Source organism: Nicotiana sylvestris, chromosome 9 (assembly GCF_000393655.2).
Source record: "Nicotiana sylvestris chromosome 9, ASM39365v2, whole genome shotgun sequence".
NCBI lineage: Eukaryota > Viridiplantae > Streptophyta > Magnoliopsida > Solanales > Solanaceae > Nicotiana > Nicotiana sylvestris.
This window is the reverse complement of record NC_091065.1, coordinates 95,131,573-95,149,732: the sequence shown is the minus strand read 5'-3', so window position 1 is coordinate 95,149,732 and position 18,160 is coordinate 95,131,573. Positions and strand designations below refer to the sequence as shown.

The 18,160-nt window shown below is 43.1% G+C and overlaps 1 protein-coding gene across 1 annotated transcript; it reads right to left on the bottom strand.

The window, feature by feature from the left end:
* Positions 1-479: 479 nt before the first annotated feature.
* Positions 480-1,238, bottom strand: LOC138877940 (uncharacterized). The gene has a single exon (XM_070157585.1). It carries the CDS (start codon positions 1,236-1,238, stop codon positions 480-482), a length of 759 nt encoding a protein of 252 aa, XP_070013686.1.
* Between the last annotated feature and the right edge of the window lie 16,922 nt (positions 1,239-18,160).

The window sequence follows — 18,160 nt, the reverse complement described above, 5'->3', positions numbered from 1 at the left end:
TGAAAACTTTGAAGGAATTCCGTGATTTGAGCTCCTATAAACTGAGGGCCATTATCACATATGATCTCCTTTGGTACACCGAATCGGCATATGATATTCCGCCAAATAAAATCTCTGACTTCCTTTTCTCGTACCTGTTTAAAGGCTCCTGCCTCTACCCATTTAGTAAAATAATCAATGAGAATGAGCAGTAACTTTACCTGTCCTTTTGCTTGTGGTAACGGGCCCACGATATCCATTCCCCATTTCATAAATGGCCACGACGTAATGACCGGATGTAATAACTCTGCAGGTCTACGCATATTGTTACTACACCTTTGACATTTATCACAGTTGGCCACAAAACTTTCTGTTTCTTCTTCCATTTTAGGCCAGTAATAACCTGCCCTAATTAGGGTTCTTATCAGTGATCTTCCACCTGCGTGATTCCCGCAATGTCCCTCGTGTATTCCCGCTATTACATACTCCATTTGCGAAGGTCAGAGGCATCTTGCTAAGGGACCACCGAACATTTTACGATATAGATTGCCTTGCTTCAAGAAGTACCGAGCAGCCTTTTTCCGAAGCGCATGAGCTTTTTTCTTATCATCAGGGGCGGTACCATACTGCAAAAAAGTAACAATCTCGTTCCTCCAATCCCAAGTTAAATTATTAAAATTTACCTCATTCTTAACAGGATCAAGAACGGAATGATATAAATGTATCACTGAGGTGTTTGTATCACTTGCCACATCAGTCGCAAATGCGAGATTAGCTAGGGCGTCTGCTTTAACATTTTCTTTCCTAGGTATTTGTATAACTTTCCAAGCTTGAAATTGCTTTATTAATTCCCATACTTTTTCTAAATACTGTTGCATCCTTTCTTCCCTGGCTAAATAAGTTCCCAGCATTTGATTAACCACGAGTTGTGAGTCACTCTTGATTATAATTTGATTTATGCGAAGTTCACGTGCCAGTTCTAAACCTGCAATCATGGCCTCGTATTCCGCCTCATTGTTAGTTATAGAATGACATTTAATAGCTTGATGAACGGTTTCACCCGTAAGTGGTACCAAAACTATCCCTAAACCTGCACCTTTTACGTTAGAAGAACCGTCAGTGAATAAAGTCCAAGTTCTGGGGTTAGCTCCATTAAGCACCTGTAATTCTTTCTCTGCTTCTAATTTCATCCCCTGGCTAAAATCAGCCACAAAATCAGCTAACACTTGTGCTTTTATAGCAGTTCTAGGTTGGTACATAATTTCGTATTCACTTAACTTTATAGCCCACTTAGCCAACCTACTTGATAACTCATGCTTATGTATTATATTATGTAAGGGGTAAGCAGTTACTACGACGATAGGATGACACTGAAAGTAAGGTCTTAACTTTCTAGATGCCATGAGTAACGCTAGTGCATGTTTTTCTAACTAAGGATATCTCGTTTCCGCATCTAAAAAAGATTTACTAACATAATAGATAGGGGATTGTTTACCTTGTTCTTCTCGGACCAAAACAACGCTTACCGCAACTTCTAAAACAGCAAGGTAAATGAGTAGTTTTTTCCCAGCCTTTGGTTTTGCCAACAAAGGTGTATTTGACAAGTACGTTTTCAAATTCCTGAGTGCCAGTTGACATTCCTCATTCTATTCAAAATGATCCAGCTTCTTAAGGGCTGAGAAGAATTTAAAACACTTCTCTGATGATTTAGAAATGAATCTTCCCAAGGCTGCAATTCTTCCTGTTAATCTTTGAACTTCTTTCTTGTTTGAAAGTATATTAGGAATTTCCTCAATGGCCTTAATCTCTGATACGTTGCACCTGCATTCTTTAGACCAAAGGGCATTACTTTATAATAGTAAGTCCCCTTGTCTGTTATGGATGAAGTTTTTCTTCATCTCCCGGATCCATTTTAATCTGATTATAACCTGAATATGCATCTAAAAAACTTAATAGTTCGTGACCCGCAGTTGCATCAATCAATTGATCTATGTGTGGTAGTGGTAAAGAATCTTTAGGATCAGCTTTATTGAGATCTGTGTAATCTACATAGACCCGCCACTTACCGTTCTTCTTTGGAACTACAACACTGTTAGCTAACCAGTTTGGATACTTTACCTTTCGAATGGAATCAATTTTTAGAATTTTTTGTACTTCTTCTTGAATCACCTGATTCTTGAAAGTTCCTTGCTTTCTTTTCTTTTGCTTGATAGGAGGGTATGATGGATCTTCATTTAGTTTATGAGCCATCACCTCCGGTGGTATTCCTGTCATGTCAGAGTGGGACCAACCAAAGCAGTCTACTTTAGTTTTTAAAAATTCAATTGACCTACCTTTCATACCTTGGTTAAGATTGGCTCTAACATAGACTTTTCAATCAGGCCATTGAGCAAATAACACGACACTCTTTAATTCATCTATCATTGTTTTGATATTTTCATTCTCTTCTGGTTCTTGAATGGTATCAGGCCTTAAGTCTACATCTGTTTGCCTTTGTTCAATTGAGGTTCGTGTTGTGGTGTCCTCAACTGCCTTCAGTGATTGCTATTTACCTTCACTTCTCGTGCTTGTATCTTCAACGGAATTGATGGCTCTGGATATGTGTTGATCTCTACGAATTTGACAGATTCCCCATGGAGATGGAAATTTAATAACTTGATGCAAGGTTGAAGGAACAACATCCATTTCGTGGATCCATGGTCTCCCAAGAATCATGTTGAAAGTTATCTCCATGTCTACTACCTAGAACTTTGTATCTTTGATGTCCTCTTCTTCAAATGTGGTGAGTGTTACCTCTCCGTTTGTGACAACACTGGAATTATCAAATCCAGATAGAGTATGCACCTTTGGTATTACTCTATCTTCAGCTTGCATCTCACGTAATACTCTTAGCAAAATAATGTTCACGGAACTACCTGTATCAATCAAAACTCGTTTAACATTAGTATCATGTACAATTAAAGATATTACCAATGCATCGTTATGAGGGGTTAATACGCTATCTGCATCTGCATCATTAAATATAATATTTCCTTCATCTAAAACATGCCGCACCCGTTTCCCTTGGGTAATTTTTACTTTGGATGTTTTGTTAGCTGCAGTATATGATATACCATTGATGTCTTTACCCCCATTTATAACGTTGACAGTTCTTTTGGGGGAAGGTGGTTTTGGAGGCTCCTGTCTATTTTTCATGTAAGCTTGTTTGCCTTTCTCACTGAACAAGTCGGTAAGGTATTCTTATTTTAATAAATGATCAACTTCACTTTGTAAAAATCTGCAATCTGATGTTTTATGTCTGTGGTCGTTATGAAACTCACACCAACGATCAGGGTTGCGCCTGTTTGAATTCGACCTCATTTCTTTTGGCCATCGAACCTTATCCCCCGTGCTCCTCAAAACAGCAACGAGGTCGGAGGTGTTGACGTTGAAGTTGTAACCACCGAATCTTGCTTTTAAATTTCTATCGCCATATCGTGACTCATAGTTGTTTCTGTCATTACTGAATCTTGATGAAGAACATGATCCTCTATTTCTTGATCTATGATCATACCTTTGATTGTTATTCTTTGACCGTGAGTCTTTTCCCGCTGGTCCTATATACGGCTCGTACCTATTTTTGCCAGATCTTTTTTCGGTCTCCGCATGTCTTGAACTTATCTTTTCTTCTTTATGAAATTGCACAATGGTATCTTCTTCGATCCTCAGCTTTGTACTATACCTGTTATAAACATCATTCCATGTTGTAGCTGGGAATTCAAGAAGGCTTTCCTTGAGTCTTCTCGTAGCTTCCGAGCTTTTCTGATTCAAGTTGCTTATGAAAGCTATTGCTGCCCAATTGTCAGGTACACGGGGTAAAGTCATTGTTTCACATTGGAACCTGTCCACAAATTTCTAAGTAATTTAGAGTCCCCTTGCTTGATCTTGAAAATATCTTCCATTCTTTTCTCAATTTTTTGAGCTCCCGAGTGTGCTTTAATGAAAGAATCTGCAAGCTCAGCAAAAGAATTTATAGAATTTTTGGGTAAAAGAGAATACCATGTTAATGCACCCTTGGTGAGTGTTTCACCAAAAATTTTGACTAATACTAATTCAATCTCCTGCTTAGTCAAATCGTTTCCTTTTACGCCTGTTGTGAATGCAGTCACGTGATCTCGTGGGTTTGTTGTTCCATCGTATTTTGGAATATCAGGCATTTTGAATTTATTTGGAATTGGAAGGGTAGCAGCGCTTGGCTTCCAAGGTTTTTGAGAATATTTATCCATATCTACCCCTTTGATTACGGGCGGCACCCCGGGTATTTGCTCAATGCGATCACTTTGCTCATTAAGTTGTTTCTGCAATGTTAGTACTAAATTTTGTAAATCAGAATTGACTAAGTTACCTAGTTCTTCCTTCTGTGATTTGCTAGGGGTTCTACCGCTACCTGAATTAACAAGTCCGGAACGAGGGTTCTCCAAAGTGTTGTTATTTGGAGTAGGTATGGTTGGTGCAGCAGGTAATTTGCTAGCAAAAGCTGCAAGAGCTTTATCGACTTGTGCAACAATTAGTTTTTGCAAGGCTTCATAGATATCTTCAACATTTTCAAATTGAGCGTTTCCATTTGTATGGGACCCATCAGGAGTGCCTTTGCGAGATCGCCGAGGAGAACCTCGTGGACAAGGGATCGGGAGATGAGTACTATGTGGATCTGCCTGAAGTTGTGCATAAAGTTGTTGGTTTCCTTTATTTCCTTGGTTTCATGAAATGTTGTCATTGTTGTTTGACATAGTTTATGCAACAAGGAAAGTGAAGCGAAAAGAAAATAGATTATCAGATTCCCGGTAACAGAACCAATTTGTTTAACCAAAAAAATGGAACCTCAGTCAAAGCTAGAATTTAGAAGAACACGGGTTACTGATAATCAAAAGAATATGTAAAAGAAAGTAATTTGAGGTAGCCAAAGTATAATCAGGAGAAAAACAAGTAAACCAAAGTATATTTCAAAAGTTTTTTGTGTCCTTACAATTGATCAGATATCTCCCTTTTATAGATATCTTGAAGATATGCATTTTACCCAAATCATAATGAGGTTATTCTGAATAATTAAAGACATTGAATGCAACTTTAGATAATCATTATATTCAATAAAAATTCTCTAACATATTCTGCATTTAATGCCTGTCAAATTCTGTATCTACACTCTTTACTATTGTTAGATCCATTCTTTTTGATTCTTGGATATAAATAACTTAAATAGGTACGGGCACTGAATCCCTTGAATGGCCACCCGTGCCTCTTCCTTTGCTTTTGCTCGTTTCTATTGCTGCTCGTGCCTCTTGACTAATTATAATTCTTTGACTATTTGACCAGTCCACGTGTATTGACACGTCACCTTTATGTATAAATGCAATTTTTCCCAATACATCCCTCGGGGGATATCTTCGCCCATCAGGGTCTTGGCCGATGCCTCAAACCCGTTCGGGATGGCGATAATAGTTTTTATTTTCTACCCTTGGGTGTTTGGCAATTTTTTGGGTCCCGTATCCGAGTCGCGTTGCGATTTGGGCTGTAATTGACCCTTTAATATTTTCGCAGGTTCCGGTCGACGATAGTGGCATCGATGTCACACGTTTGTGAGTATTATGATTTTTGGGTCTAGTCTCCGAGTCGCGTTGCGACTGGAGCTATAATCGACCCTTAAATCTCATTTGAGCTCTTGACCAGCGATGGTGGCCTTTCTGTTGCTTGGTCATTGAGACCTTTTAGTGTGAGGACCGAAGGCTTTGTTTTGCTAACTATTTTGGATCTGTTCTCCAAATCGGGTTACGATTCGAGCTCACTTTAATACTCAAGTTGTCAATTTTCAAGCCGGCGGCAATGCCTCTTATGCTGTATAGTCGTAGAGACCTTTTGATATGAGGCCTAGAGGCTTGCTTAGCCAGCGACAATAGCATTTACACTGTTTGGTCGTAGAGACCTTTTGATGTAAGGCCTGGAGGCTTTTTGTAGGCTTTGTTTATTCTCGTTAAGGTCTTATTGAATATTTTTGCGTGACCCATCATCGATTCTGAAAGAACCTCGATTTCAAGTCGTAGTCGGTGAGTTTTGAGCACCTTAAAAGGTTCATAGCTCATAGGTCAAGTAGATCGATGCTCTTGCAATTTTGGAGCCGACGTGGTGGGGACTCATTTTTTGTCTGTTGAGGGAAACCTATTTTTATTTGGTTCTTTCCAAAGTAGATTCAAAAGGATTTTTTGACCGAAGTAATGTGCGTTTGGCCGGGGCTATTTTTTGCTCTCGAGAAGTAGTTTTAGGCATCTACACCGAGGTTATGCCCTTTAAGTATTCTTACAAATGCAACGTTATAGCCTAAACTGTGAGATTTTTCATGCCTGTTGAGGTCTTACAATTTTCCATGCCTGTTGAGGTTTTACAGTGTATGGAGAATAAATCTGGTGTTGCCGAGGCTGCCCGCTAAGGGCCTTTCTCTTTTCTCATAAAAAGAAGGGGGTACTTTCGATTGCCTGATATAATACTACTTGCTCTGGCCTTAGCGAGGTTTGGATATATTGATCATTTTGGCCCTATACATCATTTCCCCGTAGGGACCTTTGTTCGGCGCTCCCACGAGTCTCATGGATTTCAGGGGGAATACTCCTTGCTGCTTTGAAAGTTGGCCATAAGGATGGCTCCGAATGATTTTGTGGAGTTTCTCTCATGGTATCTTCACGGGCGTTGCCTCATTAAAAACCTTGTTGGTAAGAAACCCTTCTTCTTTTGGGATAAAAAACTAGGTCCATGGAAAAGAGCGCAACGGGCGTGCCTTTTTGTTGGGAGGTCTCGATGTGGTTGGACAGTGCTAGTGTCTAGATATCTTCGGTTGAGTGCCTGCACGAGGGTTAATTTCTATCTTGAAAATAAAATAAAAGAAACAGCGGTACCTTGGGACGGGATACGTAGGCGGTGCTCTGGAGCTGACTTTTTTCGATCTCCCGAGGTCGGGTATGCGATGCGGATTTCTATTTTTGCATTTTATGAAACCTGACCGGTGTTGAGACCTGCTTTGAAAGGCGGACTTCGGGGGAACGCTTCTAGCTGCTTTGAAAGTTGGCCATAAGGACGGCTCTGAACGATTTTGTGAAATTCCTCTCCCGGTAGCTTCGCGGTCTTTGCCTCGTTAAAACCCTTGCTGGTAAAAACCCTTCTTCTTTTTAGGATAAAAAACTCTGTCCAAGGAAAAGAGTGCAACGGTCGCGCCTTTTTTGGGGAGGTCTCGAGGTCATCTAACAGTAGTAGTGTACCGATATCTTCGGTCTAGTGTCTACACGAGGGTTAATTTCTATATTGAAAATAATATGAAGGAAACGGCAGTACCTTGGGACGGGATATGTTGGTGGTGCCCTGGAGCTGACTCGTTAAGATTGCCGGAGGTTAGATAAGCGATGTGGATATCTGTCCTACTTTTTATCAAACCTGACCGGCGTTAGGACCTAATTCGCCCATGGGTTTATTCGGAGGTGGTGGCACGGGGGCCGAGAGTGCGTCATGTATTGCGAACATTTCCCTTGCCACATGTTTCTCTCCGTATATTGTTTTAATTCTGTCCTTTGTTGGGAATTTTATCATCTGGTGGAGGGTGGATTGTACCGCTCTCATGCAATGTATCCATGGTCGTCTGAACAAGGCATTGTACCTCATGTCTCCCTCGATGACATGGAACTTGGTGTTTTGGGTTGTGATGGCCACGGTGACGGGTATGATGATCTCTCCTTTCATCTTTTTGCTCGCCATGTTGAACCCGTTGAGGACTCAAATGGCGGGCACGATCCATTTAGTTAACCAGAGCTGTTCTACCACCCTTGACCTGATAATATTGGCCGAGCTACCTGGATCCACGAGTACACGTTTTATCTAAAGAGAATTTACAAGAAAGGAAATTACCAGGGCGTCGTTGTGGGGTTGAGACAGGGCATCAATGTCTTCTTCACTGAAGGTAAGGGCATCCTTGGGGATATATCCCCGAGTCCGTTTCTCCCTAGTGATGGATATTTTTGTTTTACTCATCATGGGTTCTTGCGGGGTATCGGTGCCCCCCCATGATCATGTGAATGACATGTTATAGTTCGTTTACTTCGTTCTTCTTGACTGCCTCCCTGTCCTGAAACTGATTTTTGGCCCGATCGCTAAGGAATTCTCGGAGGTGCCCTTTGATGAGCAGCCGAACTACTTCTTCACGTACTTGATGGCAATCCTCGGTCCGGTGGCTGTGTGTGTTGTGGAAATCACACGTTAACTTGTAATTTCTCTGCGAAGGGTCCGACTGCACTGGTCTGGGCAATTTTGCATCCCTAATTTTGTTGATAGCGAACACGATGTCTGACACGTTGACGCTGAAGTTGTATTCCGACAAGTGGGGCGCGTTGATTGGTGCCATGTTTCGATCAAATCTAGTCCTGTTGATGATCCCCCGAGGATCCTATCATCAATCTATCCTCCGATCGTTGCGGGCAGGTTGCGCCTCGGGGCATTCCTCCTGTCTTCAAGGTACAGTTGATACCTTTATTTGCTTGGCTTTGCCTCTTTTACCAGGAGCCTGTTTGGGTATAGTGAGCCCGACGGTCCCCCCAGCTGGTCGTCCTCTGCCCTGATCTTAGATTGGTACTGGTCGTGGACGTCCGACCAGGTCACGGTCGGGTATTCAATAAGATTTTGTTTCAGCTGTTTCAAAGCCATAGAGCTTCATTCATTCAGGCCTTGGGTGAAGGCCTGCACCGCCCAATCGCTGGAGACTAGCGGTAGCTCCATTTTCTCCATCTAGAATTGGGACACGAATTCCCACAGCATCTCGTTCTCTCTTTGCTTGATTTTGAAAACTTCATACTTCCTCGTCGCTACTTTAATGGCTCCGGCGTGTGCTTTTACAAAAGTGTCCGCTAACATGGCGAACAAATCTATGGAGTCGGGAGCCAAGTTATGGTACCATATCATGGACTCTTTTGACGGTATTTCTCCAAATTTTTTCAGCAGTACGGACTCGATCTCGTCGCTCTTTATGTCGTTACCTTTTACCGCATAAATGTACGCAGTGATGTGTTTGTTGGGGTCGGAGGTGCCGTTGCACTTAGGGGCCACTTCTTTGGGATAGGTTTCGGTGTTGCTTCTTCGGGGAATGGCCTTTGAATGAATTTCTTTGAATCTAAACCCTTAAGGACTGGAGGAGCGATCATTTTTTTCTCGTTGGCTGCGATTAGTTTTTCTCCCGATTCGATTCATTTGGTGAAGTCCTCCAGCATTTTTATGATGGCGGGGTCAGCCACTGACCCGTTGTTACTTGATCTTTCGAGTACTCATTCAGCGGGGGGAGCTGTATCCGGTGCCACTATACCGAGGGTTTTTGGATGGCTTTGCAGCTGAGTGATGGCTAGTTGTTGTACCTGCAACATTTCAAAAATGACATGCAGACTAACTTCCTGTTCTTCCCGGGCAGGGGTTTTTTGCGCTTCCTGCTGGTCAATGTGTCTTACGCTCTTGTCGGTGTCAGAAGTTTCATCTACTTGTCGAGCATCCTGCGAATCTGCGTCAACTAGGATTGGTCCGGGAACACCGTTAGGATTCTGCGGAGGTGCTCCGGCGGCCGGGACAGCCACACTGTTTTCCCCATGGTCTTCGAGGTTATTGTTCTCAACTCTGTTTATCGAGCCGGACATTTTGACCTTTAATCAAAGAGTTCTTGGGTAAGAAAAAGTGTGAAAGATATCGTGTGTTCGAGTGATGATGCTAACGAGAGAATAATCACTATTATTTTTAGCCCCACGGTTGGCGCCAAACTGTTTACCGTGAAAATTGTAACAACAATTAAATTTGTAAATGGGATTCTAAAAATACGTGATCTATTCCCGAGCTAGTTTATAAGGGTGGTTAGTGCTAAAACGTGAAGTAAAGTGATAAAGATCGAGTTAACCAAAGCAGTAATCGGACCAGTACCGGACGCAAAGCAGGCCAGTCGAGGGTAGTCGAGAAAGGGATAACAGATAAATATATAAATAGGTAAGGCTCTATACTATCAATTTTGAGAAAAATAATGAAGAACGAACAAAGAAACAATAAAGTGCTTAAGGGGACCTCAAAATATGCTTATTTGACAAACCAAGAGAATAGCCAACAATCGATATGACTTAGAACCAGAGAGAGATTAGAGAAAGAGGGAGGGAGAATACTATTGCTCTTTTTAGTAAGACAATTGGAGATGCTCTACAAGGTGTTAGTGACAATTCTTTTATAGAAAAAAGGGATGTCCAAACTTAGTAAGGAATACGTAGTACAAAAGGAATGATATGTGACAGCTCATTTTTCTTATGTCGTAGGAGTACTGGCGTCGAGCCATTTGGACAAGTCTCATGGACCCCGGATACATCCCTCGGGGGATATTTTCGCCCATCAAGGTATTGGCCGATGCCTAATTCGGGCAAGCTGTTGGTAGATCTCGAGCGAAGCGACCGAACCGAGATCCCGTGCCTTTGGGATTTATTCTTCGAAGCATTATGTCGAGGTAAAATCGGTCTCCTGATTTCCCCGTGCACATAAGGCAAAAACGTGCTCCAACGATTTTTGCGCCTGAAGAGATGAAGGACCCAACGCCAAGGCGGAGGTATAGTTATATAGAATGATGAGATCTCCCAAAGAAATAAAGGCCACCACAAATATATGAAGGAAACAACGACAATTTGCCTGTCCAAAGTAAGCCCAGGAGGCCAACGGCCTCGATACATATCCGGGAGCAGTACCTGGCCCCAGAGGTATCCATCGACAAGAAGTTAGGCCTCAAAGAGAAAAATGTATTGTCTCCAGTCTCGAGGTAGTTCCCGACTTAAAAGATCTCCGCAAAAAAGAGAAGTTAGGCTCCGAGAAGCCTTCAACGCCATCATTTAACTCGAGGTTGTACCCGATATCATGGTTTCCCTTTCTCAAATGAAAAATAAGTGCGCGAAGCTCCGATCGTGAAAATTCTAGGAGAGCTTGAGGAATAACCTGAACGTAAGGCAACCCCTCTACAGAAATCTATCCACTACGCTTTGAAAAGATATCTACATCAAGTTCAAAGTAGGCCCCTAGATACCCGAAGATGACCCTCGCTCAGGATACCACTCTCAAAAGTTCCAAAAACTCAGCATGCTATCTCCGTGCATCTTGGAGGCCCTGACAGCCCGTGCCTATCATATTAATTCAGGCTTGGGTCGAGGTACGACATTAGGCTCGGAAACGAGCCGTGTCAATTGGCAGGGGATGGGAATGAACGCTCATATTCGAGTTATATATAAGCGGTCAACAACAAAGGAAAACATTCAAAGGCCTCGAAAGGCACGAGAGCATACAATAATAAGGTAATAATCGAAAATAGAAGTCAAGGAAGTATATTCATATTCTTAAAAATCCATGTACAACTGCCCTCGAGGGTCCTTACATACAATTATAAAAGCCTACAGAGGATCTCTACGCATAAAGGAAGAAAAAAAGGATGCACACGACAAGTAAAATCCTAGAGACCGGTCTACCGTCGAAGGTCTGCCTCCTACAACGGGCGCCTCCGAACGCACAACCTTGGAAGCCTCATCCCGGCCTTCCACACAGATATCCCCAAGGTATAGGGAGAGAAACAGGGAGGGATGAAAAAACGCCATAGCTCTCCGAAGCTCGAGGACCCTCGCTAGCCAAGAGAACCTCAAAGAGATAGCAGACTGAACAAGCTTCGTCCCTGCTCGCACGGCTATATAGAGTCCACTTCTTGGAACATCTAGTCGTGCTAGCCCTCAGCTCGGGGCAGAGCACCACTTCGAGCTGGGGTATAAAGGCGAGCATCGGTGTATAATCCGATCCCCCTTTTGAGCAATGGTATGTAATCCTAAGAACTTTTCTAGAGCAAGGAAAGTCGACCCTCGTATGTCATCATCTCGAGCAAATAGCAGCAACCATAGCAATGGCAGGACGTCATCGTTATGCTCGACAAACGGAAGCCCAGGCAAAAGGCCACAACACAATCTAAGGGAACTCCGCCAAATGGCTATGAGGCCATGAGCCCTAAGCATGATGTTCAAAGATAAAAGAAGATGATAAGAAGAAATGGGCAAATGAGCCAACGAAAACACTGGGACAGGAAAAACAACGCCAAGGCGCCCCCATTTAAAGGGGGTAATGACATAGTCATCGAGGCTTTGGAAGATTGATCGACGGACACAGTTACTTCATTCTCAAAAAACCAAACCAACGGCGGTACATTCACCTTGGAGAACGATAATCGGCAGTGCATTGAATGAAGTCAATACGTACAAGTCCATGGGACACCCCGATCGCCACAAAAGCTCGCGCCACAGGTTGTATCATTGGTATGATGTCGTCGTATGAAGCTCGAGGAGTCAAGTGTCAGAATTATTTCCCATTGCTTCGTTCTAAGAAACGCAGAGACTATCTATACGCGGAGAAATCAATTTCTCACAATCAAGTCATTTCGGGAGAATGCCTCGAGACCCCGGGGACGAGGAGCCTCGAGGTCACTTTAATATTTATCGCTTTCTTACTTGTTCGTCATTATATCGCTTGGTATTGGACATAAAGAGCCTTGTTTAATCATATCTTAAATATTATCCATTCTCGACTGCCTCCGATAGCTTGAGCGCGACCTAGACGTTGACCCCGAGGTCCTCCATCGAGCAATCCTAGACCTGGGCAGCAGACCTATCGGTTTGATCACTACTTCGGTTTAGCTTGCATTTCATCATTGAACTTCATCATCCTAGCATCATCTGTTCTTACAACTAGCATAAAAATAGATCACGTATTTTTATAATTCTATTTACAGATTTAATTGTTGTTACCATTTTCATTGTAAACAATTATAATATTTTCAACTTGTCGACTTTCGACGAAACTTATTTTCTTCAATTCATTTAGCTTTGAAGCCTTCCAACCCTATTGGTACTTGGTATTAACGATTATTAAATATTTTTAACCTCCATGGTAACATTAATAACTTACTTTATGTAATTTTAAAGATTATCTCATTTATGAGCTTAAATAAATTGACTTAAGATATACTCCTACGTGCAAAAATATGGGGTGTTAACACTCCTGTGGGAGATTCTCTTGTTGTGGACCGCGTATATCGGTTGTGTTTGATTGCTCTTGGTGGTTTTTAGACTAGAGCCAATTTATTTTTTTTAGCATCATAGATTTTGATGTTATCTTGGGCTGACCGCGATTAGGGTAGAGGGGCACCTTAGAGTATACTCCCCACAGGGCTATTTTGCTTCTTAAGGCTCAACAAATGGTCGAGAAGGGTGACGTGTATTTAGCATATGTGAGAGATGTCAGTATTGATACCCTTATAGTTGAGTTAGTTCCAATAGTGAAAGATTTCCTAGATGTGTTTCCAGTTTATCGTTTGAGCATGCCGCCCGATAGAGATATTGATTTTCGCTTTGATTTGTTGCCGGGAACATAGCCCATCGCTATTCCTCCATACCGTATGGCTCCCCATGAGTTGAAAGAGCAGTTACAAGAGTTGCTTGATAAGAGATTCATTCGGCCTAGTGGGTCACCTTGGGGTGCTCTAGTCTTGTTTGTGAAGAAAAATGATGGTTTTATGCAATTGTGTATTCATTATTGCCAGTTGTACAAGGTTACAGTGAAGAACATGTATCCATTGCTTCGCATTAATGACTTATTTGATCAGTTACAGGGTTCTAGGGCGTTTTCCAAAATTGACTTATGTTTAGGCTATCATCAGTTGAAGATTTGGGAGCCAGATATCCCTAATACTACTTTCAAGACCTGATATGGTCACTATGAGTTTCTTGTCATGTCTTTCGAGCTGACCAATGCCCCAACAACCTTTATGAATTTGATGCATAGTGTGTTCTGGCCTTATCTTGACTCTATCATCATTGTGTTCATTGATGACATTCTGGTGTACTCCCAGACTTGGGAGGATCATGAGAAGCACCTAAGGACCGTGCTTCAAACTTTGAGAGAGAATAAGTTGTATGCAACATTTTCTAAGTGTGAGGTTTTGCTATATTCAGTGGCATTCTTGGGTCATGTAGTATCAAGTGATGGGATCAAAGTGGATCAACGTAGTATCAGAGGCTTCGATCTCTCGAAGGAGATCGGACACGCCTAGGGAGTGGGGTTTGATGCCGAGCTTCAGATATTTGACGATGAGGAGGTAGCTGATGGGCCGTATCTGCCAAAAAGGAAAAAGAGAGGATAGATATTCCCTGCCTTATTTGTTGTGCATATATATATATAGGTCTCACCGTACGACGCAGGCTGAGATTAAGCTATGTTATTTCCATGTAACAACAAGGAGGGAGAGACCCTGTAACTTGTAATTTCTGCACTTCTGCTTGCTGGAGTTTTTTCCACTGGATTGATTCACCCCCGGAATAGCTTTTCAGCTTGCATTTTTCGGTTTTCTTTGGGTTCAGTCCCTGAATCGGGATCGGACTCGAGCTTAACTTTCCCTTAAGCCCATTTGGGCTGGCGATAAAGGTTTTTATTTTTTGCTCTTGGGCGTTTGGCGATTTTCCGAGTCCAGTCTTCAAGTCGCGCTGCGATTCGAGCTGTAATTGACCCTTTAATCCTCCCGGAGGGCCTGCTTGGAGACAACGACATTGATGTCATGCTTTTGGGGTGTTGCGATCTTTGGGACCAGTCTCCGAGTCGTGGTGTGACTCAGCTGTAACTGACCCTTAAATCTCTTTTGAGTTTTCGGCAAGCGATGCTGACTTTTCTGTTGTTTAGTCGCTAGGACTTTCTAACACGAGGCTTGGAGGCTTTGCTTGGCCGGCGGCAATGGCACTTATGCTGTTCGGTCGCGGGGACCTTTTGATATGAGGCCCGGAGACTTTGTTTCATCGGCGACAATGGCACTTACGCAGTTTGGTCATGAGGCCTGTAGTCTTTGTTTTGGTTAACTATTTTGGATCTTGTCTCCGAATCGGGTTACGACTCGAGCTCACTTTAATCCTCAAGTTGTTAGTTTTTAAGCCAGTGACAATGGCACTTACATTTTTTGATGTGTGGCCCGGAGGCTTTTTGTAGGCTTTGTTTCCTCTCGTTAAGGTCTTATTGAATATTTTTCCTGACCCGCCGTCTGTTCTAAACGAACTACGATTTCAAGTCCTAGTCGGCGATTTTTCAAGTACCTCGGAAAGTTCATAGCTCGTAGGTCGAGTAGTTCGACGTTTTTTGCGATTTTGGAGCCGACGTGGTCGGGACTCATTTTTTACATGTTGAGGGAAGCTTGTGTTTAACCGGTTCTTTCCAAAGTAGATTCGGAGGATTTTTTAGTAATAGTCGAGCGTCCTAGAGTCACATTTTTTGGGCTGAAGTAGCCGTTTTGACTGGAGTCGTGTGCATTTGGCCAGGGCCATTTTTGATCGCAATAAGTAGTTTTAGGTGTCTACGCCTAGGTTATGCCCTTTAGGGATTCTTAAAAATGCGATGTATAGCCTAAACTGCGGGATTTTTCATGCCTGTGGAGGTCTTACAGTTTGTCATGCCTGTCGAGGTCTTATAGTATATGGAGAATGGATCTGGTTTTGCCGAGGCTCCCCGTTAGGGACTTACAATTTCGGATTTTCAAGTATGTGGCGATTGGCGATGATTTTTCGAGTCGACGAGTTCTGCTCAAGCTTGAAGATAGTTTTTTGCGAACTTGGTGTTGTATTGTGAGGGCTTTATGAGCCCGGAACATCGACCCTGAGGTAGGGTGGATGATGAACCGTTTTAAGTCTCCAAGTGTTTCAGGACATATTCTATGGAGATTGGTGGCAGTCTCCGAGTCACCGAGTTGTTTAACCCTGAAGATCGCTTCTCGTGAGCTCGGAGTTGCGTCGTTAGAGCCTGATGAGCCTAGCTCTCTGATATTGAGGTCATCCGGATACCAAATTAAAGCCTCCGAGTGTTTCAGGACATGCTTGATGGAGAGGCCTTTATCGGGAGTGTGTTGCGATTTGTTTCTTTTTTGGAGAGCAAAGTGTTTGGAGATATATTCTGATCCACCGGTGCGATATAAGTGATATCGTGCTGGCTCGACCGGCTTCTCAGGCCAAGTCGGGTTGCTTTGCTGATTTTCACGCTACCTTATTCTTGATTAAAGGCCTTTCTCTTTAAAAAGGAGGGGGGTATTTTTGATTGCCAGATATAACAATACATGCCCTCGCCTCTAGTGAGGTTTGGCTATATTGATCAGTTTGTCCTGGTACATCATTTCCCTGTAGGGACCTTTGTTCGGTGCTCCTATGAATCCTGTGGACTTCGGGGGAATGCTCCTAGATGCTTTGAAAGTTGGCCATAAGGATGACTCCGAATGATTTCGTGAAATTCCTCTCCTGGTAGCTTCGCGGGCATTGCCTCGTTAAAACCCTTGCCGGTAAAAACCCTTCATATTTTTTGGATAAAAAACTCTATCTAACGAAAAGAGTGCAACAGTCGCGCCTTTTTGGGGAGGTCTCGAGGTCATCTAACAATAGTAGTGTCCCTATATCTTCGGTCTAGTGTCTGCACAAGGGTTAATTTCTATATTGAAAATAATATAAAGGAAACGGCAGTACCTTGGGACAGGATATGTAAGTGGTGCCCTGGAGCTGACTCGTTACGATCGCCCGAGGTTAGATAAGTGATGTGGATTTCTGTCCTACGTTTTATCAAATCTGAGTGGTGTTGGGACCTAATTCACCCGTCGGCTTACTCGGAGGCGGGGGAACGGGGGCCGGTAGTGTGTCGTGTATTGAGAATATTTCCCATGCCGCATGTTGCTCTTCGTAGATGGTTTTAATTTCGTCCTTTGTTGGGAATTTTACCATTTGGTGGAGGGTGGATAGTACTGCTCTCATGCAATTTATCAATGGTCGTCCGAACAAGGCGTTATACCCCATGCTCTCATAGGGATGACGATCTCTCCTTTCATCGTTTCGCTCGCTATGTTGATCGCATTGAGGACTCGAGTGGCAGGCACGATCTGTTCGGTTAGACCGAGCTGTTCTACCACCTTCAACCTAATAATATTGGTCGAGCTACCTGGATCCACGAGTACACGCTTTATCTGAAAAGAATTTACAAAGGAAATTACTAGGGCATCATTGTGGGGTTGAGATAGGGCATCTATGTTTTCGTCACTGAAGGTGAGGGCATCCTCGGGGACATATCCTCGAGTCTGTTTCTCCCCGTTGATGGATATTTTTGTTTTTCTCATCATGGGTTCCTGCAGGGTATCGGTGCCTCCCATGATCATGTGAATGACGTGTTGTGGTTCGTTTACTTCGTTCTTCTTGACTGCCTCCCAGTCCCGAAAATGATTTTTGGCCCGATCACTGACGAATTCCCGGAGGTGCCCTTTGCTGAGTAGCCGGGCTACTTCTTCTCGTAGTTGATGGCAATCCTTGGTCTGGTGGTAGTGTGTGGTATGGAACTTACACATCAAGTTGTAGTTTCTCTGCGAAGGGTCCGACTGCACTTGTTTGGGCCATTTTGCATCCCGGATTTTACTGATAGCGAACACGATGTCTGATACGTCGACGCTAAAGTTGTATTCTAACAAGTGGGGTGCGTTGAACGGTGCCATGTTTCGGTGAAATCTGGTCCTATTGATAATTCCTCGAGGATCCTATCCTTCATCCTTCCTCCGATCGTTGCGGGGGAGGTTGCACTTCGGGGCATTTCTCTTATCCGCGAAGTACGGTTGATACCTCTCTTTGCTTGGCTTTGCCTCCTTTTCCAGGAGTTTGTTTGGGTATACTGAGCCCGACGGGTCCCCCAGCTAGTCATCCTCTGCCCTGATCTTAGATTGGTACCGGTTGTGGACGTCTGAGCAGGTCACAGCCGGGTATTCGATCAGATTTTGTTTTAGCTGCTTCGAATCCATGGAGCTTCGTTCGTTCAGGCCCTGGGTGAAGGCCTGCACTCCCCAATCATCGCAGACTGGTGGTACCTCTATTTGCTCCATCTGGAATCTGGACACGAATTCCTGCAACATCTCGTTCTCTCTCTGCTTGATTTTGAAAACGTCAGACTTCCTTGTTGCTACTTTAATGGCTCCGGCGTGTGCTTTTATGAACAAGTTCGCTAACATGGCGAACGAATCTATGAAGTCTGGAGCCAGGTTATGGTACCACATCATGTCCCCTTTTGACAGTATTTCTCC